General features: G+C 35.9%; 1 protein-coding gene across 12 annotated transcripts in view; it reads right to left on the bottom strand.

The window, feature by feature from the left end:
- Kif16b (kinesin family member 16B) overlaps positions 1-23,966 on the bottom strand; it is a 304,402-nt gene that overhangs the window by 142,372 nt on the left and 138,064 nt on the right. For all 12 annotated transcript variants that reach the window (XM_074074285.1, XM_074074287.1, XM_074074288.1 and 9 more), the window contains 3 exons: positions 8,819-8,938; positions 7,942-7,993; positions 6,180-6,317 (listed from right to left, as the gene is read on the bottom strand). In XM_074074285.1, the coding sequence (XP_073930386.1) occupies positions 6,180-6,317; positions 7,942-7,993; positions 8,819-8,938 (310 nt within the window). The remainder of the gene's footprint in view (positions 1-6,179; positions 6,318-7,941; positions 7,994-8,818; positions 8,939-23,966) is intronic.

Below are 23,966 nucleotides of genomic sequence, written 5' to 3'. Positions count from 1 at the left end.
GATACAATCCATTATCATCAACAAAGGAAGAAATAGGAAAATCTCAGCTAGCATTGCAAAAAGCAATCAACAGAAGCTACTGCTTAGATGACAAAAATGTTAGAATATTTGATACTTTATTTTAATCAGTGTATATTAACTATATAAAGTAATGCATTTCACCATGATGTATCATAAATGTATACAAGGTACTTTGATTATATTTAACCCTGTTACCCACACTTACCTTCCCCTGCCCTCCCACTGCTTCCCTTCCTATTCTCTAGTAGCCCTTCAAACTACGTTCATGTTTTAAGATTCCGCATATCAGAGAAAACATGCATAAAAATGTTCCAACAAATGTTTCAACTTTCAATCAAATGGAAAGATGAGAAGTTCAACAAAGAAATAAAAGATATAAAAAAAGAATGATATTGAAAAACAGTAGCAGCAATAAACATTGTTAGATGGGTTTAAAAGCTGAAAAGAGGTGATAGAGGAAAAAGTCAGTGAACCTGGAAAAAGACAGGGAAAAAGTCAGTGGACTTAGAGATCAATTGACATGACCTAATCTAAAAAACAAACAGAAAAAGTATTACAAAAAAATAAAAATAAGTAAACAACCTTAAAACTGTGGGTTAATACTAAAATATCTAACTTTCAAATGATTATAGAGTCCCAGAATGACAGGAAAAAGTATGTAGCATAGCAGAAAAAGGAAAAAAAAACAACAAAAAACCAGACATGTTAAACAAATAGTGGTTACAAACTTCCCAACTCTGGAGAAAGACAAAAGCCTATGGGCTCAGAAGCTCAGCAAACTTCAAACAAGTAAACTCCAAGAAATTCATGCCAAAACACATTGTAAAGCCACCTTACAGAATATGAAGTTGAAAATGTAGTTTAAAAAGGAGCAGAGAGACCATGCAAAGCAGATGTGATGGAAAGAAACACAGCTGCCTCAGGTGCCAGTCTACGCAAAGAGAGACTGATTTCAGCATGACTAGCTTTGGTCACTTGCTCTTGTGCTCAAGCATGCATCAGAATCATGTACAGACATAAACACCAGATCATGTGAGCCTCATCCCTGGATTTTCTAACTCAGCAGGTCTAAGAGGGGTTTGGAAATTTGCATTGCTAACAAGCCCTCAGGTAATGCTGATGAGAACTTTGTAAACCACTAGCTCTGTATATAATCTGTTAAGAATAGCTAGGCCTATGACATTCAAAATATCTGCTAAATCAGTCCATATATAAGTGATTGGTGTGATATTTTCAGGTCTCTAATTTGAGGAAGATATCCAATGAGTACTTAGGGCAATTGCAGGTGAGCTGCTGGGGAAACAGACACTGATTTCTGTGGGCTTTTTTGTAAGATGTACAGGCCCAACTGTAATATCCGGATACCTTGGCTGAAGCGCTGGAAGATGGATCGCCTTTTCTAGTTCCACTAAAACTCTTCCATAATTTGTTATTGAACAACTCACAGCAGCCCTCCAGCAGATAAAAATTTTATCAAAGATTCCTCAGCTCCACTCCACAGACAATCACCTATTCCCTCTTTCAGGGCACTTGAATAGATGCAAATATATTTTGGCACTTAAGCATAACACATTCAAATGCAACTATGTGTGAATTTCCCAGATGCTGTTTATGTAGCACTTCTAAAATGAGAAATGAATGTTCAATAGATCTGACAAGCCAGCAACAAGACCAAAGGAGTCCACTGATATGAATGGAAAAATTAATTATATCTCACAACTATCATCCCATTAGCAAAAAGAAAAAAATAATAATTAAAATAAGAAAATAAGAAAATAGTTCCTAGCCCTTATAGGACAAGGCTGAAATATTTCTTGAATTACAATGTCCCTGATTTTTGTACTATTTCATATTATATATGAAAAAAATAAAAAAGGAAAACCTAGGGTCTGAGACTATCAAGAAGAGCTTCAGGTCTATGGAGAAGACAACATGGTCAAATTCTCACTTTCTTTATTCCATGGAATCATTCTATGGAATTATGTTATGGAATCATGGGAGTGTGGTGAACAGAGCTTTGGGAAAACATCAAGAGAAAAGAAAGTATGGCTAGCTGCAATGCTACATATCCTATGCACTCAAAAGAGATGAGAAGAAAAGTATCAATGCCAGGTTTTGTGTAACACAATATATCCATCCAAAATATATAACATATCCATCATTCCAATTCATGCTCACACTACTAGTAAATGGTCTTTATTTTAGTGAGATGCAAACTGGCAAAAAAAAAAAAAACAAAACCCAAAAAACAAAATCCTTTAACTTAATTAACTTAATGCAGGGAAAATAGTTTATACAACCTGACACAGGTTTAAAAACAATAATAAAAAAAACTTACCCCTAATGGTGACAATCTGCTCATTTAAGTGATTTATATAAGGAAGTTGAAATTACTACTTGTGCTTTTTAATGGACAGCTTAACACATCTCTAAATGAAAGCAATCTACCATCAAAAAGACATCTGAATACCAAATAATAGCAAGAAAAAGGAAACTCATAGTGAAAATGCTAGACACTGTTAGTAATACATGGTGAACCAAGAGTCTAAAAAGGAAAGTGGTCCTTGGATCCATTTTAAAAAGGTTTCTTTCTGTTATACCTTTCATGAATCCAACCAGAGGCCCAGATATGACTAAGGTGCATAATGAGCACCAAGAGATAGTTGGTGAGGAGACCTAGGCCAATAACCAATCCAGGAAACCTGATGCTACAGTTAGGACAACAAATGCAGGAGACCAAGACGGTCTGGATGTCATGATCTTCAGGGCTTTAGGTATAACTCATGCCTGGCTTAGAAAGCTAAGGAGATGAAACAGTGTGTACATATTATTTAAGTTTCAGACAGAAAAGCATGAATTTGAGCACATGACTGATAATGAACAGTTGGCTGTAATTTTTGGTGTAGTGTTCTGTACCAAAATGGCACCCTCACAGTTATTCCAAGACCCATCTTTAAGAGGATTGGCTGCCAACTGTTACTTCAGAAGACCTGACTTTGCAGAAATCATCTGAGAGAGAGAGATCAGAACTGTGCAGAAATGCCACATAAAATCTAGCTTAAAAAACTGTTTCATGGGTAAAAGCCAAGGTATTATTTTTTAGTATCAAAATGCTGCTGTGTTTAAACCCATTCCTCATTTATTTGGTTTTAATAAATAAATTTATTAAATTGTATGTAGTCCATACATTTTTTGATGTAGCTTTTTTTTTTTTTTTTTAAAGGAAAGTCTTACAGACATGGCTGTGAATTCATGTGTAGAGATTTCAAACCTGGCTGATCAAACCCAATCTTTCCTCTCCAACAGTTAAACACGACCGTGAAGTAGGCATGTATCAGCCCTTTTCATTTTTTTTCCATTTTTCAACATATTTTCATAGCCACAAACAATGTATCATAACAAAAACATGTTCTAGTTCTCATTTTAATAATACTCAAACACCAAGAAAGCTAGATAGACAATTCTAATTCTTAATTCCTAAAAGACTGTAGATGTATTTCTACAGAGGATCTATAAGTAAAAGAAAAAAAGTATAAGTGAAAAAAAAAAAAGGTATCATCTTGTTTTCTCATGTAATGCCTTGAATCACAGAGTCATCTTGCATTTCACTGCCCTTAGACATGTTAATGACATTTATACTTGGTGCACAACATTTTAACATCTTCAAACAAAGCATTTCTATGTCAGTTTCATTAACAATGATACTGAAGAAGAAGTTAGGCAACACTGCAGAGTGTGGGAGGAACTCAGGTTCATCCAATCTGAAAATCATGGCACCATGGTAATAAAACAATTAAGAGCATCCTGTAGGGAAAGACAAGTCCGACAATTAACCTTCAATGCCAGTAAGTGTTATCACTTTCTTAGCATAAGTCATATATGCGATATGAAGATAAAAACTTTTAATTCCTAACCTGAATCACTAACCAGAATAGGCATATATTTTAAATAAACTTTTCATTTAGGAAAATGTTTAAATTTTAAAAATTTAATAAAATTACTTTATGGGAGATATACTATTTTTCAGAAGCCTCAATTCCTAGGAGAACTAGAGATGTAATCATAGCTCTATAAACAAATTCCTTCAAACTAAATAAATAAGCTAGTAATCCTTTTTTATGAAGAGTGAGAAGGATAGAATAACCTCAAAATTAAATGTTACCTTCTAGGTAATACCTGGATTAAAGAGTACATACTCTAAAAGAAACCAGAGTTCCTTGGAGATCTAGTGGATTCCAGTAAAAGTATAAGATGAATCTAGAATACCTTGTGTCAGAAAGTAAGCAAATGTTCCCAAACAACTGAACAAGCCAAAAGGACTGAGAAGGCAGCCTGAAGCAACTCTCCACTAGCCAAATCTAGGATAATTTGAACATCAAAATAAAAATGACAAAACAGACCAAAGCTTACTAAATAAAGTAGTGAGCTATGTGGCCTTAGTGATTTAAATAAATGAATAAATAAATAGCAGGAGGAGAAAGATTTTCTTATCATAAAAAGCCAACTAATACATTCAAAAGAATAAAATAAGAAACCACCTTTGGCAACTGTCAAAATAATAATTAATTCAGCAAAATAAAATAATGGATTAAAAACCAGTGAAAGTATGATAAAAGATAGAATATTCATGATATTAAAATGCCTTCTTAATAACAAGGGGGCACTTCTTCACAGAGAAAAGACCTGACCTGTTCTGTCTTAATCAAGGAATCAAAGTGAGCATCACCAGCAACAGACAAATGAAATCATGTAATAAGATAGGAAAAAAACACAGCTTCATTTATGATATTACTATCAAAAATGCATAATCAAATCATGGGCATATAGATAAATCCTACATTTATGTATGTGTGCGTTCTACAACATATCTAGCCTGCCCTTTTCAAAACTTCCAAAGTTATAAAAAAATCCAAGAAAGACAAAGGAACTGCTTCAGACTGGAAGTGGCTAGAGCAATATAGCAACAAAATGCAATATTCAATGCTAGACTGAATGCTGGACCCATAAGGAACACTGTCAAGAAAAATGGCAAAATTTTAAATGTGGTCTGAGAATTAGATAATAGTATCAGTGTTACTTACTAATCTGGATGGTTGTACTGTAGTCATATAGCAGAATGTCACTGTTTAAAGAAAATACAGAATCTTTGCGCCCATTTCCTACATGGAGAACAAGAAATGTCTATTTCTTTTCTGTCCCGCCCCCTCTCCACCATCCAGTTGTTTTCACTCTAGAGACAACTGACTTTCAGTTTGTTCAAAGTGTGTTCCTCTCCTAATAAACTTTACTGTTACTTCTATGAATGAAAAAAAAGGGAGGAAGGGAAGGATGGAGGTAGGGATGGAGGTAGGGATGGATGGAGGTAGGAATGGAGGTAGGGATGGAGGGAGGGAGGGAGGGAGGGAGGGAGGGAGGGAGGGAGGGAGGGAGGGAGGAAGGAAGGAAGGAAGGAAGGAAGGAAACATACACCAAAGTATTCAGGGATAATGGGACACTGCTATAGCTTGGATCTTGAATGTCCCAAAAGTCCCATGTGTTGAAGGCTTGGTCCACAGGGTGTCACAAATAGGAAGTGGTAGAACCTGTAAGAGTTAGAGCCTGCTGAAATCTCTTCTTCATGGCCTGGAACCTCCAAAGTTGTGGGCTGAAATAAAACTTTTCTCAGGTATTCGTTATAGTGATGGAAATCTTATTAACATGGTATCATGTACATTCAAACTTCTTTACCTTTCTTGCAACCTTTTCTATAATATCAAAATTACTTGAAAGGAAAAAAAAGACATGACACCATATCCCCTATATGTGTTATAACTATTCATATAACAAATATAAACAATGGAAATAAAAGTATTAAAAGAAACCACTGCATTAAAGTATTGTGTTTGAGAGGTATTTTTAACTCTAAAAAAATCCTTTAATATCTTATTTCCATAATAGTGATAACTTTTAAGATAATCACATATATGTTCATACTTAATTCAATAAGACAACAGATATTACAAAGCATCCCTCCAGCAAAACAGAAAACGAGTAGCATAATGAAGCAAACTATTCACACTTTTTATACCTAATCAGTAATTAACTCTAAGATGTACTATCTGGCCAACTTGTTTTCTCAAACAATATATACAAAAACTCTGAAAAACAAACTCAGATACCTTGATTTAGGTGTGTGGCCTCCATGATCTGAACACCATTCACAGAGCACTGGGACCCATTCAGGGGTATCAGAGTCACTGTCCCCCCAGCATTTTCAAAGACACAGTGTTCACTCTCCAAGTCAAGGCCATGAAGAACTAAGACAGAAGAACAAAGGAGAAAGAATTTTTCACCTCTTTAATATTTACTACAATGATTCCCAACATTAACTTAGTTTTCATTTTGAACATTCTTACTCGTCCATGAAAGTATTGTGAAGGAACATTTATGTTTAGTGAGAAAATTGAAATGTAAGTGTCCATGACATAAACTGATAGAATTAGAGCATTGCATTCTGTGTTCCCTCAAAGGATATGGACATCCTTCATATAAGCAAATAAGTTCTGATATTAGCTTAATTCTTTCTTGGGGAGAAACTAGTTCACTAACGTGTTTTAACTAAGTACCACTGAGTTGCTCTGGTACTAAGCAAAACTCATCTACCAGCCACCACCCCCAAATCACAGAAAAACAGAAGGGCACAAAGGGTTCTGTGGACCTGTTATGATTTCCATGCCTCAGATAAAGAATTCTAAAACCAGAAACCAGTGGTGAACTTGGCATGGGATGGGTCTCTGGGGGCCTAAGAAGTCTCTAGAACCTGTCCTGGGGTGCCCATTGCCATAGCCTGTGCCAATTCTAAGGTTTACCTTAGAATTATCTATGACTATCCTGCAACATTTTTGTTTTGTTTGAGAAGTGGCAACTATGAACACCTGTCAAAAAAAACCTACCTGATTTTTGGGGGTAAGGGGAGAGGCAGTACTAGGGACTGAACCCAAGGCCTTGCACATGTTAAAAAATGTCCTCTATGACTTGAGCCATGCCTTAGCCTATGATTTTAGGCAATGCACTCGGCCACCTGCTCAGGAATACAGACCAAGTAGCTCCCACTCTCTCCACAGAGAGAGAACTGCCCTACTGAACATTCCTAGTCATAGACAGCATGCGTTCTTATGACTCAACATCATTCACAGTTATTTTAAAAGTCAAAAGCATAATTCAACCAAAAGGCCTAATATCAAAGCTTACTCAAAAACACTTGAACCTGGGGACTTTGGGGGCAGGTTGTCAGCTCCCCTGGGCTCCTGGGAAATAGTAAATTCACATAGCAACATGCCAGGATTGGTTTGATTAACAGCTTACATTTAGTGAGAAAGCAAGTTCACTTACAGCAATTCTAAACACATTTGAATGACATTTTTCTTTCCTACTCTCTACTTTGCCCCCGACACATATACAACCATCACTACCATATCATTCTCCACAAATTGCCCATGTGATGCTCTGAAAGCCTGGTGGGACCTCCTCTGCTCAGGTAGACTCACTGGCTCTCTGTGGACATTGTAAAAACTTTTGGGAAACTCCCAAATATCAGGTGTGTTGTTTTATACTTTGTTGTCATCTTTGCGCAAATATAAGTGTCTATATCTCTTCAAGTGTCCTTAGAAAAGCCTGAAATCCTTATCTGTACCTGTTGGCTTATTTTTATCAATCATTATCCACTAACAAGCATAGATAATTAAAGTAACTGTACTTTAGAAAGTACTGATATGGTAGAGAATATATGTAGGTGACAAAGGATTCAAAGCTCCATTTTACTCACTAAATTAACTGTTCTGTGTTATTCTCTTAAATTGTGTGTAAAATCACAGACATATATATACTGATTGCTATAATAGTTGAAAAAAATCACTGGGAAGAGATAATTGATAGTCTCACCAATATCTTGCTCTGTTGAAGCATCTTCTCTACCAACATATGTCTGACCTTCCTGGGAAGAAAAGTCAAGTAACATTTATTAGTAAGATCTGGAGGACAGGTCGCTTCTCCACTTTTCATTGAAGTTCAAGCAACCTGGTGGCCGATGGATGAGCAATGTCATAGGCAGCCACAGCCCCACTGCAGAATAGGCTAAGACTCTGCATGGACACCCAACATGGGCTATACAATGACATGCACCACTCCGTAGGCTTACTGCTCAACAATGGTTAGGCTTCAGAAGACTTTCATGTATCAATAATTTTCTTAAACCAGCAATCTCACTGAGTTTCTTTCAGTGGCCAGGGGATTCTTTATGTCTAAAGATATGATATATGGGATAGGTCATGGACCAGAGAGAGGATATTAAAGACAAGGTCCCGGAAACAACCATTGATAGTAATTGGAACTCTGTTCTATGGACATGGGTAACCTGTTCAGAACCAAGTCCAACAATCTAGGAAGGAGGCACAGTTTTATAATCAACCATGAGAAAGAAGGAAACTGTGCGTATTAAATTCCAGTTCTAGCTGCTTGCAACTTTCCTCCTTAGTCTTTTTGACATTTTGCTCCTTATCTCCCTTTTGCTGATTCTTCAAAATAGAAACCAAAATGAATGACTCGTCATTTAACTTTAGAACTACATAAACATGAGAACTTCAAATACCACAGAATCCCAATGAACTGCTGAAAAATCCCCAAAGGGCTCAAGGATTTGTTGTATATTCTTTAATTTAAAAGTTGAATTCATGGCCATAAAGTATTATAATAAACCTTGCTAGAGTCTAAAGGGAAAACTGGGAACAAAATTAGAATGTTCCACTTAAGCAGTTTCTACCTTCAAGTGATATAAGATGATTCCAGTACTCAGAAGGTCATCATCAATGCCAATCAAATGAGGCAGCTCTGAATCCAAAACAACTCCAATCCCTTCTTTCCTAAGGGCTAGAGTTTGCTCCTGAAATTAGGAGAAAAGAGAATAGGAAAAGGTTACTTAGGAAGGAAGAGTGATCTTAAGATTGTTAAGCAATATTTTATTTCTTATTTAAAAAACTTTTTACTGTCCAAAAAAAAAAAAAAAATCAGGCCTTTTAGGAAATGTCAAGGTGAAAAGCTGACAAATTCCAAAAGATAAAGATTGGAAGTGAATTTTTCAGTCTTAAGGTTAAGCTGTGCTAGTTCAGATTGGTTCACACCAAACAGCATGACATCGTGTTGTGGTTATGGATGTAATAGGGAAGCAAGTTTCAAGCTATTAACCAGGGCTCTGGTCAGAGACACTTGTGATGAATCTCTTTCTTTATCTTTCTATCAGACAGCAATGATCAAGACACATCTCTGTATCTCAAAGCCACCCAAAACATAGACACTATTCCTAACACTTCCGGCACAAATAAATTATATTTTGGTGTTATTTAAGCATTCAAACAACACACAGTCTACCATTCTTTAAGTAACGGATTCAGAATTTCTCAAACTAGTGCCAAAGAAAAACTTAAAGTTGCAGACAAGGGAATTCCAAAGAGGTTCTGGGGAGAGGACATTGAAGACAGAGAAATTCAACCAGGCCTTCTTCTCTGAAGACATTTGAAGTTTCAAATGCATATCCACAGACCTGAAGTCACACAAGAGGGCAATGGAGAGAAGTAGGAAAAAAAAGATGGTTCAAAAAAAAACCACATAAAAATCACCACTTGAAAGAAAGCAATTTAATTTAACAACCATTAAATAGATACGCAGAGAAAATGACCAGTGCATAACTTAGATTCAAGAAAAGGAAATGAAGCATATCATTGTTCTTCAATTACTCCTCTTATCAGACAGGCTCTCATTCCATGGCTGGGAACCTCAGTCTTTGAGGTTAGGAGACTTAAGTAACCTTGATTTACTATACTAAGGCCCTTGCAAATCTTAGCTAAAATGAATACTCTACATAAAACAACCCCTACTCCTACCTCTCAAATACTGGAAGAATTCATGCTTTTCCTTCTGCTGAGGTAAAGCAAGCAGAAGTGGGAAGTATGTGATTTCTTTTTTAAAGATACATATATATATACTACAGTATGCAATTTAATCACCCTGCTCCATTTCATAAAACAATGTCCCCAATGGAAGGTTTGGTCGCTTTGAACTGTGTCACAGTACTACACACAAGGTAAGTAGCTCCATAGCAATGAATTGTTTCAGGTATCTAAGTCCATATGCAAAGAAAAGTGGCTATTCTCCTAAGTCCAGAAGCATATGTATTTTCTTTCTGTGAAAAAAAAAAGTGGACAATAAACCATCCCCCTGAAATGAAAAGGCAATATTTTAAACTGTAATAGCTCCTACTCAAACTAGAAAAATGGCTTTGGACTACATCCAAGTTTAGTTTAATGTTCTTTAAAAAACTGAAAAACACTTTTTTTTTTTCTTCCTTGAAGTAAGTCTCATAGACACTGAAAAGCATTGTAAGTTCATAATTTTGGAGTCATTAGACCAAAAACATTATTTGTTCCCACCCACGCCCCCAATATACACATGTACCAAAAAACACACATAAGTGCACACTCACAAACTCTTCCATATACAAAATGGGTAAAACCTGGACTACAAGAAGTTTTCCAGGATTGAGAGTGGGGGCAGATGAATTCATGATTAATGCTGCCCTAAAGCTCTGTGACATTCAAGCTGCATTCAACTACATGATATTATAAAAGTGTCACCTCATAAAACTGAAAACGAGGGTTTAAATCATTGCTCAAGTGAAAAAGTAATTTCAGACAAAAATATCTATCACATATAAAATATTTATTGAGTGGCATCTACTGTTTTACATAATTTACGAAACATCTCTCAGATAAGATGGAATACTTAACGTAGCAGAGGTGGCTACCCTCCCCCAACTTCTGGCACATTAGGCCCCAGAGAAAGAAAGACACAAAATATGTAGAGTTACAAATATTTTGCGTTCAATCAAAGCTTTCAGGCAACAAAGCTGATTTGGTGGGAAACAAAAAAAGATTAACACTATAGACTGACTAAAAGTGTCAACACAGAACATCAGTTTATTGTAAGCATCATGTTTATTACATTTGTGAATAGTAAGCCCAATAAGTCTTTCTTCAACATCCACTCACGTTTTCAGATAAAGCACCTCTAATTGAAAACATGCATCCTGTGCTGGGGCTGACACAGAATCACCCCCTTTCTGGGGGCTTTGTAAGGGGTGGCAGGCAGGGCTGCCTAGATTCCAGGGGAGACTGCATGAGGATGTGAGGGGAAGTCACTTGTTACCCCCCCATTGATCAAAGATTCTACCTCTTTTAATTAGAGCTATATCCTTAATATCTAGGACTGTGCCTTACAAAATCCAGCAACTTTCTTGAATAAATGAATAAATTATGAAATATACAAAAACTCACTGGCTGGCAGTGTAGCTTATTGGTAGAGCATGTGATTAGCACACAAAAGCCCTAGGTTTAATCCCCTGCACCAGCAAATCAAAGAAAATCAAACAACAACAAAAAAAAACTCTTCGACAACAAAAACCTATTGTTTTTTTGGGACAGCCCACCTGGAAACTATGATTTGCTTGGGAAAACTTTGGCAATGTGTCTGCCCCCTAAATAAAGAGTGCTCTGAAAGCAGAGATTGTTTCCTCACACTGAGTTTACTAGGTAGATATAGCTACACCAGGCACATAGTAATTACTCAATAGATACTGAATATTTGGTACTGAAGGGAATGATTTTTAATTGTTTTTTGTCCAAATAGCCAAAAATTAAATGTCAGAATCGTTTTGTATAAATTTATTCTACAGAGAGTTAAATATTTCATTAGTGAAATTTTGTAGAGGTGGCCCCCATCTTATTAAGTACACTTAACTTCTGTAACCTGGAACATAAACACTTATCAAAGTGTGTGGGGATTTAAAGCACATGCCTACTGTGGGTATCTGGAGAACAGGAGGAAATCAAGCCGCAAGACTTCCATAAAAAGAAAAATCCCAGACTTGGGTGTGGCTCAAATGGTAGAGCACCTACCCAGCAAGCTCAAGCCCCTGAGTTCAAACCTTAGTACCACAAAAGAAGAAAATCCTATATAGCAGAGCTACTTTTCAATTTTTTAAAAACTTGAATGTTATTTTGTCAAAATTTAACAGATGGAAAATAATTTGAATGATTTATTGTAGTTCGACTACATGTTTCTTTATTACAAGAGGTATTTCCTAAAATATGCCTCTAAATCAAAAAAAGACATTTTGGAACCTGTTTACTATGTGCACATATTTTTTCATTCCGTGGTTTGGCTAGAAGCACCATTCCCTTAGTGTGCATCTGTTTGAGGATGTCTTCTTCCTGCCCTGAAACCTGAATGCACATTTGATCCTATTTCCTTTCCCTCGGAACACTGAAGACATGAATCTATTGTTAAAATTGAATGCTATTCAAGAAGTACTAAGCTAGTCTAACTTTAAGTGCATGGAAGATAATTTGGTTTTCTGCCTGGATATTTAAAGAAGTTTTCCTTTATCCATGAAATTCAATAGCTTAATTAGGGTAAATCTCAATGTTGAAGATTCTGCACTTTCTGTTTTCCTAAGACACATGAAATTCTCTTAATCAGCACAGTCAGTACTTTTATTTTTTTCATTTCACACAAATTGCCTTGTTTTACTTTCCATCTTCTGCTTCATTTGTTGAGTGTCTACTTCAGGAACACTAATTATCCTTGTATTATGTTGTCACTGTCCTCCATATCTTTCATCTTCCCATTGCTTTAATATCTGGATCATTTCATTGTATTCACTGAGAATATTCAGCATTTACTCTTACTAACTTGATTTTTACTAGCATCTATTCCTTTCCTTGAGGTTTCTAATTTCATTTCTTAGTCCTGCAATGATGTTGTTTTAGAATCTCCTTTTTTTCATCTCATTCTGTTTTTTTATTATCATCTTGCTTTGTTTACTGAGTACGGGTTTCCCATTGACTTGTCCCATGGAAGGAAACAATTGTAAGGAACTCTTGTCTATGCCTTGAGTTATGTTTTCATGTAGATTGGGATCTTCTGTCTTTTGAATGCTGTCTTTCATTTTTCTTCTTTCTTTTTTTTTTTTTCATATCCATTCATCTATGGCTACAGTTACATGTATATAAATGGGCCTACTTTTTTCTTTGCCTTGCATATGCTTAGGTGTGTCTGTACAGAAAATTCCATATGCTATAACATAAGAATCCTATTCTGCCATATCTGTGATCTTTCTAGTTAGAAGACTGAGTAGTCTGGAATGATCAAGGACAGGAAACTGAGACACGGTAAATATTATGTTCAAATTCCCAAGCTCTGCCCTCTTTTACCAAAAATAAGAGATATATCCCTTAATGGGCTCCCTCCTGCTTGAGAGCAGACCCCATTCCCATGGGGAGGGAGTAGGAAAGAAGCCCTTAGCTTCCTTGTTTCACCAGCACTTTGCTTACAAGAGGGCATTAGTTCTGCTTTTCTCTTCACTCCAGTCACCATTATTAGCATTTGCTAATACCTCTCAACAAGAATAGGACAGCCAGGCTGGAGGTATGACTCAAGTGGAAAAGCACCTGCCTTGCAAGCACGAAGTCCTGAGTTCAAACTCCAGCACCACCAAAAAAACAAAAACGAAGCAAAACAAAACAAGAGGGCTAACCTGATCCTATTGAGAGTGGAGGGCACTGAGAATCATCATGGGATCAGCTTCTGAAGCATAGAATTAGGAACACCTTATCACACTCTTTCCTTCCACTTAGTGAGGAGCTCATGACCTTTACTCATCTTCCTCCCCTTAGTGATTTCAAGAATATTGCTACTGCAGGCTTGTATGTTTGTTTTCTTTTTACTATTATTTCTTTGAAATCTGTGATATCATCTCCAACTGACTCTTTAGCATCAAAGTCAAGAACAGGATTACAAAAGCCTACAAAAAGAAGGAAGGAAACAGGAGTATTCCAGGTTTGGAATAAAGATATGGAGACAGAAAACATGGGCATAAGTACAAAGAACCAGTAGACATCCAGTTTAGCTGATAAACCTGGAAAAAATGATCTGATAAGTCAGGCAGGTAGGTCATTATTTTTTATTCAGAAACTGGGAAAGCATTGAGAATTTTAAAAATAGGAACTGGTTGAGACTTATGAAGATGAATACAGCAAAGATGTACAGAATGAAAAGGAATAAAGGAAGAAAGGAGAGGTGACTAGAAAGGAAGGGACAACTTGAAAGGCACTGCGGAGGTTGATGGACTCTTGATAATAAATATTTTAGACTAATTGAGCTTAAGTAGCAACACTCTCAACTGTTTTACTCCTTTAATCAGAATATGGGAATTGGAGAGTTGCAAGATAATATGATAAATGTATGGGAAATTTTTATCATTAGTGAAGAAAAAAATGTTGGTGTTTCCTTGCAATATTTTCCAGGTAGCTCAGCAAGTACATATTGTTTACTTGATAAAAAAAACATTCACCAATTTGACTCCAAGTACTGTCTGGTAACTTAAATTTTTTTAAATAATCTATAAATGCTAAATAATCACTATCACAACAAAAGAAATTAGTTCTAAAATCCCAAAAGTAAACAATAATCTGGCATTCAGCTAAATTCAGCAATGTTTCTTATATATTCTTTCCAATTTTTCCACATTAAAAGAATCTTGTCCACCTAACAGAGAAAGGAAATGCTGGCAAGAATACCAAGAAGCCAATGAAAATGTCAACTGCTTCAACTACCACCCTGCATTGCACATGTCACTGACCAAGCAATGATGGAAAGGAATAAGAAGGCCCCTTGTGCTCCTACAGGAAGTAACTTTTTTTTTTTTGACATGTTCCCAAAAAGAATGATGAAGTGAATAAAACTAGGCCTGTTCCATGTCCCAGTAACGCTGACTGGTAATATGTAATCTTTCACGTGAAGACCTTATTAATATTACTTAAGTAATATTTTTGTAAAACTCAAGCAACAAAATAAAACCAAAAAAAGAGAAGGAAAAGAACAGTCTGTAAAAGTTAAATACTGGAAATCCACTGGGGGTTAGCCTCTATCAGAACTAGGCTCCAGGAAGGAGGAGGCTCAGGTAGGAATGGAGAGTCAACAATCCACAGGTTTTTTAAAAAAAAAGAAAGAAAGAATCAAAAATGGGTCAACCTTCACCTCTCTCTCTCTTTGCCTCAAACCACAAAACCAGACCATAGTAGGTCCTATCAACTCTACTTGCATGATATCTGAAGCACCCACAAAATTTTCTGTCTCCATTACCCTAGTCCCAACTACCTCAGTTTTCTGCCAGGAGTCTCTGGCATTCCTCTATTGGTGGTTTTGCTTTTTCACATGCCATCTTACAATCTATTGCCATATGGCAGCCAGAGTCATCTTTTCAAAGTCTCAAGAGGCTAAGTGCAAAAATCCTATAATGGTTTCCCAAGCATTTAAAGTAAAATTACCCCCACATCTCACTCACCCACCTCTCTGACCTCCTGCTCCTCCAGTGTCCACTTGACTCACAACACTCCAGCCACAGTGGCCTCCTCATTCCATTGCAGGGCCTCTCCATGTGCTCTTGTTTCTGCCTGGGCAATTCTCCACCTCACCCCCAGTTTTCTGTGGCTTGCCCTTCTTGCTAATCTGCTCTTTTTCCACATGTTGCCTGTTGTCAGAGGCATTAGAGACACCAATGAGTTAGATGGACAAGGTCACTGCTTAGATGAGGTTTACCTCTTCTACAATGTTCCACTCCTGTGCCAAGGCACACTCCACTACTCTACCTGCCCTATTATCTTTGGAACATTCAAGGATATCAAAATTACCAATCATTACTTTACTGTCTATATGACCCTCCAGAAAGCACAGTGAGTCTAGGCCAACTTGTCAATCCCAGGGAATGAGCAAATGAGGATGGGGTCTAGGAAGATCAAAATAATGAGCAGTATCCAGAGCCAAGATTATCTCTTATCATTCTGTTTTGATATCACTTGTCAGGCAAAAGAAACACTTGAACTTCCAAATACTTAAAATGGCCAGACATATTCAGAAACTAATAAGAAAATTTGCTAAAATGTTAAGATTTGATTCTAATAGGCTATCATCATGCATAATTTAGTGAGTTCAAAAATTGTGCAACTAGCATGGCAAAGTTGATATAAAAGATGGCACCTACTATATCATAGAAATTGAAGTTGGAATGTAAAAACCAAGCTTTTTCCATGACTTTGAAACAACTCATAATACAGTACCTATGATAAAAAGGAACACATTTACAACAGATAATGAGTAGTCCCAGGACACATTGGGGCAGAACCAGGAAAAGAAAGCCCTGGCTTTCTCAATGGCATAACACACCTAAATTTCCTTGTATTACTAACAGTTGGTCCCTAACCAGTAAGTACAATTAATATTGTCCTTTTAAAAAACAGAAACTCTTGGGGCAGCTCAATTTCTACTACACTTCCCACTGCAGAAACATCATTCTTTATTTAAACACCGAACAGCTAAATGTTGGCATGCAGTTCAGAAAAGAAGCTGTATGGATCTTTTTGATGAAACAGTTCCCTTCGCTGAGCAAATCATCCAGATGCTGGTATTTAAATTATGCAAAATACATAATACCAATTAAAGAAATTATGTGTGAAAATATGCAAGAGCAAATTTCCTCACATTAATATTTAACTAGACTTTTTAAGTAGAGCGGGATCTTATGATCATAAGTACTTTAGGATATTTGACCTAAATGGAAGCTCAGAATATCCAAGAGGTTCTCAGCTGATTGTACAAGGGCATTTTCTGTATATTACAAACTTTAACATATAGTAAGACAGCTAAATGAAAGGATTATTTTAGGTGGGATGTTGTATCCCAGAACACATCTACTTGACAATGGCCTGAAAACTCATCTTGTAAAGCTGATCTGCTCGTTTCTCACTCACAGAAATATGCTAAGCTCATTTCTATTTCCAGCCTTTGCTCAAGAGATATCTTCTTGGCAAATGTTCCCATTTCCAATCTTACCCATTCTTCCCCTCCCCTAGAAATCACATAGAACCTGCTTGCGTCCACTGTAAGCCTGTCTACGCCTGAGCCAGTACCCAGTCCTTTAAATTCAATGAGTGCCTCCAGGACAGGACCTGGGGAAAAGGCATTTTTTTAAAGCTCCCACTTATTTTGTATTCAGAATTAGGCCACAGTGTTGCAACCTCCAGACAACCAACACCTCTGGTCTGCTGGGTGCATTTTGGGGGTGCTCAAAGGACAAGTGCTATGACCTAACTCCTTAGCTTCTTCTGTGATTCAGTGTTAGTTTAAACTGGAGATATATCAGTGAGTAAAATACACACTCTTACAAATTATCTTTAGCTACATCCTTAGACCTGGATATAGATCTATAAAATATGTAAAGATACCATCCATATAGTATAAACATACCTATCTACATATACCTATGCATCAATCTGGTAACTTCTAAGTTTACCTATATTTACTTAACAATGTTATAGACAATAGAGATGATCATCACCATTCATATCTGTTACCCTCCATTAGCATAAATAATCAGAATTACAATTAACCAAAAACTGTGAAATCTATAACCACCATTTTGGTTTATCCAAAATGTTTCAATACTGGTACATGACTGAGTTATTACAAATAATGTTAAATCCAACATAATTTTGAGTCACGTGATCTTAGAAATCTATTTGCATAAACTTTCAGACCTATAGCAAAATTCAACTCCCCTAGTCAAACTAGACACTAATAGGCTTTCAATGTCCAATCATAAATTACACATCCTTCCTCCCGAGTTCCATGGAATAACTCAGTGCAGCACACCAGTAAATAACATGCAGTGCCACAGGAACACTGAGGTGTTTCTGTCCCACACTGACCAAAGTGAGAAAGGCTGCTCCTCTACTTGGTTGAGCAATGTAATGAAATAGCTTGAAGACAGTTCTTCTTGCAATTTACAAAGGCAAAAGCCAGAATCTGATGTTGAGTGCCACTGCCCTCCCAGTACACAATCATTCCATAGACTTGGCAATCTGGGATGGTCTATACCTAGGAAGGAAAAAAGGGCTCTGAGTAGTCATTCGACCACCAATGCCACAGATGTGGGATGTATTCAGTATGCTTCGTCAAGTCCCAACCAGTTTTACAGGCAAGACAACTGAGCCTTATAAAGGGACTACATCACCTGCTGAACCAACACAGCTACTGGGCTGGTTACTAAACTCAGATCAGTTCTCTAAAATCTATGCTGTTACACCTCATTATGCTGTTGTCTACAGCTCAAGCATAAAAGCTCATGCCTTCTCATGTGTTTTTCCTGTACTTATAACCGAACCATCCACTTTTGATATACTGTTAACTTCAATAACCTCAGTTACATGTCTTCTAAGTCTGCAACACAAGAATCAGAATTTTAAAATGCCTTCAAATCACAATAAACTCCGAGACATTATTATAATTGCCAAATTTAAAAGAAAATAAAGCTTTAAATCATGACACAAAAAGTTAGACTTGTTTCAGTTCACTGAATATAGGAAATCAAGTCTAAGTTGCTTTAAGATAGCAAAGCACTTGAAATATATTAAAAATTATATAACACATTCACCACAGTATGATTTGTGATAACGCAATGAGATGATTTAAAATAGTCCATTACATTACATTGAAAATGATCTTAATTACTGTTTAAAGTTTGTCTTTGTATTTATGGATATATGGATAATTCACATATAGGTATACATATGTATTTCTCTGCTTGGAACACTATAACAAAACAGCACACACTGGATGGCTTTAACAACAGGCATTTATTTCTTATAGTTATGGAATCTGGGAAATCCAAGATCAAGGTGCTTCCACTCATGACTTATAGGAGGGCACCACTGTCACTAGATGTTCATTCTGGCCATTCTCTCTCTTATTCTTCTTCCAAAACCAACTGTCCTATTGACGAGGGCCCCATTCTTATGACTTCACTTAACCTTAAGTACCCTCTAAAAAGACTACCAACAGATACAGTCACATTGGGTTTTGGGACCTCAACATATAATTTTTGGAGGAGCATACATTATCACAGAATATGCATATATTTATGTATCATATAACAAATACATATTTAATATTTAAAATATATTTAGCATACAGAATATGTCCTTTATATATTTTTAATATATAAACATGTATTAGTATTTATAATATATTTGACATATAGAAAAATATCATAAATAAAATAGATATAAGAAAAACAGATTGAACCTGACAAAGATGTTCCATGTATTCAATATTCCAAAATAGAATCAGAAGTTATTACTGCCTAATTTTTTTCTTTATACTTTAAGTTCTAAATTTCCTATGACAAACACATGTGCAATCAAAGTAATAACAAAACAATACAGATTTAAAAAATAAAATAAAGGAGCTTATTTCCATACAAAGTTCTAAAATTTATTTTACGTACTTTATCTCAATTTATTTTATTTAAAACATATTTCACTTAATCTCAAGCATATTTCCAAAGCTGAATTTTATTATAGGTTGTTATATAATGTTCTGAAGATGGAACTCTAAAATGATGAATCAAAGACAAAACAAAAATGCATTAGCCAAAAATGACAGCCGAGAGACCTGTTCTCCAAAAGTCCCCATTAATAAAATCTGCAGGCTTATGGAAGCCAGATGAACTTTAAGCCACACTTTTACTAAGAGAAATCACACCTGAAGGGCCTACTCACATTTTCAGTTAAAAACTACCATCATCTACAGACATCAGAAACACACTTGTGAAAGTAAAATACAAAATTATATGGAGGTACTTAGAACAGTGCCTGTGTAATGCTGTGATGTCTCATAACATATGGATTCTTAGCTCTGCTAATTATGTAGAAAATAAAATACGAAATATCCACAGTTCACCTTTTTCACAAACTGCTTTTTACCCTTTCCTCCCAGATAAAATAGAAGGGGGAAAAAAATAACTAAAGGAGGCCTTCTTTAACAGGAGAAAGGAAGATGGTGGTGAATTTCTGGACTACATGTAGATTTCTCAGCCATTTGAGCCACAACCATTAGCAGAAGAGAATTTAAGAAAAAAGAAGAAGGGGATTTAGAGAAGGTTGTAGAAAGGGAGAAAAGGAAAAGGACAGGCTTCCAGCTTCTCACAGCTTCCTTCTGAAAGGGGGGCACATCTACTTGTTGGTGAGCACAGATCACCCCTGATGAATTGCTTCTCCTCAACAATAATAAAAATCAAGGTTTTTATGGAGAAGACAGAGCATAACACCCCTATTCTAAATACACAACCTGATCAGTAAAACCAAATAGTCTAATGAACCAAACTATGCTAACAGCTGCTTACACCATGAGTAGTGAGGGCTTTCACATCCATACAGAAGGGAGTTTCTGTCCTGGCTGTGCAGTAAACATGAGAAGATAAAGGAAAGCCCCACACAGAGGGCAGTTCAACCCAGGTAACTGACAGTGAGTAAATACAATGAGATCTATTGACCCAATGAGTTAATACTTTCTAGAACCATCTGCCAATCAAGGCCTGTTTCCTTAGAGAATCCATGCTACTTACATCACAGCACAACCCATTAGGATGACACCAACCTCACAGATCCCCAATGATCAAGGATATAAATGCATGTGTGGTTGTGTAAATACTCTCAGTGTCAATCACATTTTATACAAGGGTTCCTGTAAGTAATACATTATACTTACAAACATTATTAATTAAACCTTCACCAAGATAAACTGTGCAGTCAATCAAAAGGGCACATTCACTCAGATTATGCAGGAAAGGATTTCTAAAGCCCAAATTTAATTTTGAATGCTGAGCAACAAGGCTGCAGAAGTTTATTAAAATAAGAAACATAATCCATTTTAAAAAGAGAAAGTACATTTGAAAGATTTGTAAATGTAAAGCATATGGGACTAACATTATAGGACTAGTCAAGGGACCATGAAATTCAAGATAGAACAAACTGTGTTTGCTGATTAGGTCCATTAATAGTAAAGCAATAAACCAAATACAAGGTGCATAGGCAACACTTTTCAATCATACACTTCATTTATTTTTGCTACTAAGTGCATTGGAAGCCATTTACTTAAACATCTAACTTCTTGCAACCATAAGCAGTCAAGAGTCAAAAATACACAAACTCTTTCCTAAGGCATCACGAAATTTAAACCTTCACTCATTTATAAAAAGAAAAAAACAGCTATTTACAAGCTGGGCATAGTGGCACGAGACTTGTAATTCCAGAAGTCAGGAAGGTAAGGCAGTAGGATCACTTGACTCTAGGAGTTCAAAACTAGCCTGGGCAACAATAATGAGACCCTGTCTCAAATAAATGAACAAATGAAAAAAACCTATTTACATGTTGTCAACTGGAAACAATCTCAATCTGGAAAGTTGTTTGGCACTGTCTTCTATAGTTTAGTATCTACATCATGTGACCCAATAGTTCTACCTCGAGAACCCAAGATAGGATCAGCCAAAAATAACCACAGGCCAGGCAAGGTCAGGCTAATTGCTTTCTTTTAAATGGTTCAAGTGCTAAGTATGATTTTTACATTTTATATGGTAAAAAATTTGAATAATATTACTTCATGTCATATATAAACTATATGAAACTAAGTTTTATTGTAATACATGTTCCATATTCTGTACTGTCTTATGGCTGTTTTTTGCTACCACTGCAGAGCTGAGTAGCAGCAACATAGGTGGTATGGGCCCAGAAGAGGGAAACATGCAATGGTCTAGCCCTTGATAGCAGCAGTTTGTCAACCTCTGCCACTATGCATACATATGTTTACTAAAAGATAAGCTCAAAACTCCTCATAGCAGTATTATTTTAAAGGAGAAAACAAACCCCTGTAAACCATACAGATGTCCATTAAGAAGTTAGAAGGGTAAACTGCTGTGAGTCACTAAAAGTGTAATATACAGTCTGCTTTCTGTATCTATACTTCCCACATGCACAGGTTCAAACGAATGCAAATCAAAAATACTCATAAAAATTCTAAAAACTTTCAAAATGCAAAACTTGGATTTGTAGCATGTGGTATACTATGCGGACTATATGTGGATGAAGCAACATAGGTGTACTCTGCTACGGGCTCATGTTAATTCACAGATCCTTGGTGTCTCTCCAGCACTTGTTTGAGCCTTGCTCATAGCATGTTTTATTCATATACTCGACTTAAGGCCGTGGCTTCACTGAATATAAGCAGGTTTTTTTCTTGTCACTATTTAATAAACAATACACAATAACAAATATTTACATAGGAAGTACATTATATTAAGTATTGTATGCAATCTGGACCTGATTTAAAGTATATGGATGTGGACAGGTTATGTGCAAGCACTAGACCATTTTATTTTTTTTTGAGCCATAAATGTATATGCATGTATTTTTCTTTTCTCTTTTTGTATTAACAATATTCTTAAACTTTTTCATTCCCTTCTATATTATCTTTTTCTTCATTAATTATAGTGTTCTTGCACACTATTATTTCTTACATCTTCATTCCATTTTCTTCACCTCACAGTCTTCAACTTCCTTCTTCCTTTCTCCTTCTCTAACCCCAAATAGACATGACCAGAAAAGATCATCTACATCCCACATCATAATCAAAATTCCCAGACAAGTGGCCAAAGATTGATATTGAAGGCTGCAAGAGAAAAATGCCTACTTACAAAGGGAAATATGTCAGTAGTTCATCAGATCTTTTAGAGAAACCCTAAGAGCCAGGAAAACAAGGAATGATATATTTTAAGCTCCTTAAGAAAATAATTGCCAATCAATATTACTAAATCCAGCAAAGATACTCTTCAGATTTGATGGAAAAATAAAGACCTTCAAGGATAAGCATAAACTAAAGCAGTTTTATCCATCAATCCTTTATTACAGAAGATAATTAAGGAAATAATACACACAGAAGAGGAAAGAAGATAGTCACAAACACCAGACCCAGGACAGAATGAATTTTGAAAGAGGAATATATGAACACAGGAAAATTAGGAAAGAATCAAGCATATTCAATGCAATAAAGAAGCAAAGCCCAAAGATGAATAAAGATGAAAGACAATAACACTCAAAACAACCCAGGAAAAATAGAAAAGAGCCACAGGAAACAAGAAAACCCTCCAAATCAGAAGCTTAAAAGTAAATGGTCTTCGCTATCCGATGAAAGACACTAACTTGCCAATTGAGTTAAAAAAAATACAACCACATGGCACCTACAACAACACACATGGATTAAAAGTGAAAGAATGAAAAGTGATAGACCAAGCAAGTGGAAACAGAAAGAAAGGAGAAGCTATACTGATATTTGGCAAAGTGGATTTCAATCTAAAATTATTCACAAGAGATAAAAAAGGATACAACAAATAAAAAAGGGAATAATCTATCAAGAAAATATAACAATTATAAATGTACATGCACCAAGAAAAAAAAAATGAAACAAGATTTTTTGCATTCTTATCCAACAATTAAGATGGGATGGAATTATGTATGTATGTAGGCATTTTTGAGGCAGGAACTCACTGTGTAGCTCAGGCTGGCCTCCAACTCAAGATCTTCCTGTCTCTCCTTCCTTGGGATTATAGGTATCTACCTCATATCAAGCTTAAGATGGGGGTTAAAAATTATTTTTCAACCAGAAAAGAGTTAAAAGGACATTGTCAAGTAAATCAATGTGAAACTGTCCTTTCATACAGATTAAAAATTAATTCACACAAATCTAGCCACAGTTTTAATGAGTTCCTACAGTTTTCAACTTTAGAGCAATAATTCAAAACTCATAGAATTTTCCAAGTATTCAAAAGTAATCAATAATACAATCTTTTTTCTTTTGTTCCTCAACTCCACCTCCCATTAGGCAATGGAATCTCTCCCTTTCCTAAGAAATATTTATGATTTAACAGATATTTCATAATTTTGAAGTAGGACTTCATATAATTAGGTTTA

Source organism: Castor canadensis, chromosome 5, assembly GCF_047511655.1.
Source record: "Castor canadensis chromosome 5, mCasCan1.hap1v2, whole genome shotgun sequence".
Classification (NCBI taxonomy): Eukaryota; Metazoa; Chordata; class Mammalia; order Rodentia; family Castoridae; genus Castor; species Castor canadensis.
Note: the sequence above shows the minus strand (reverse complement) of the source record. Positions and strands in the feature narration are given on the sequence as shown.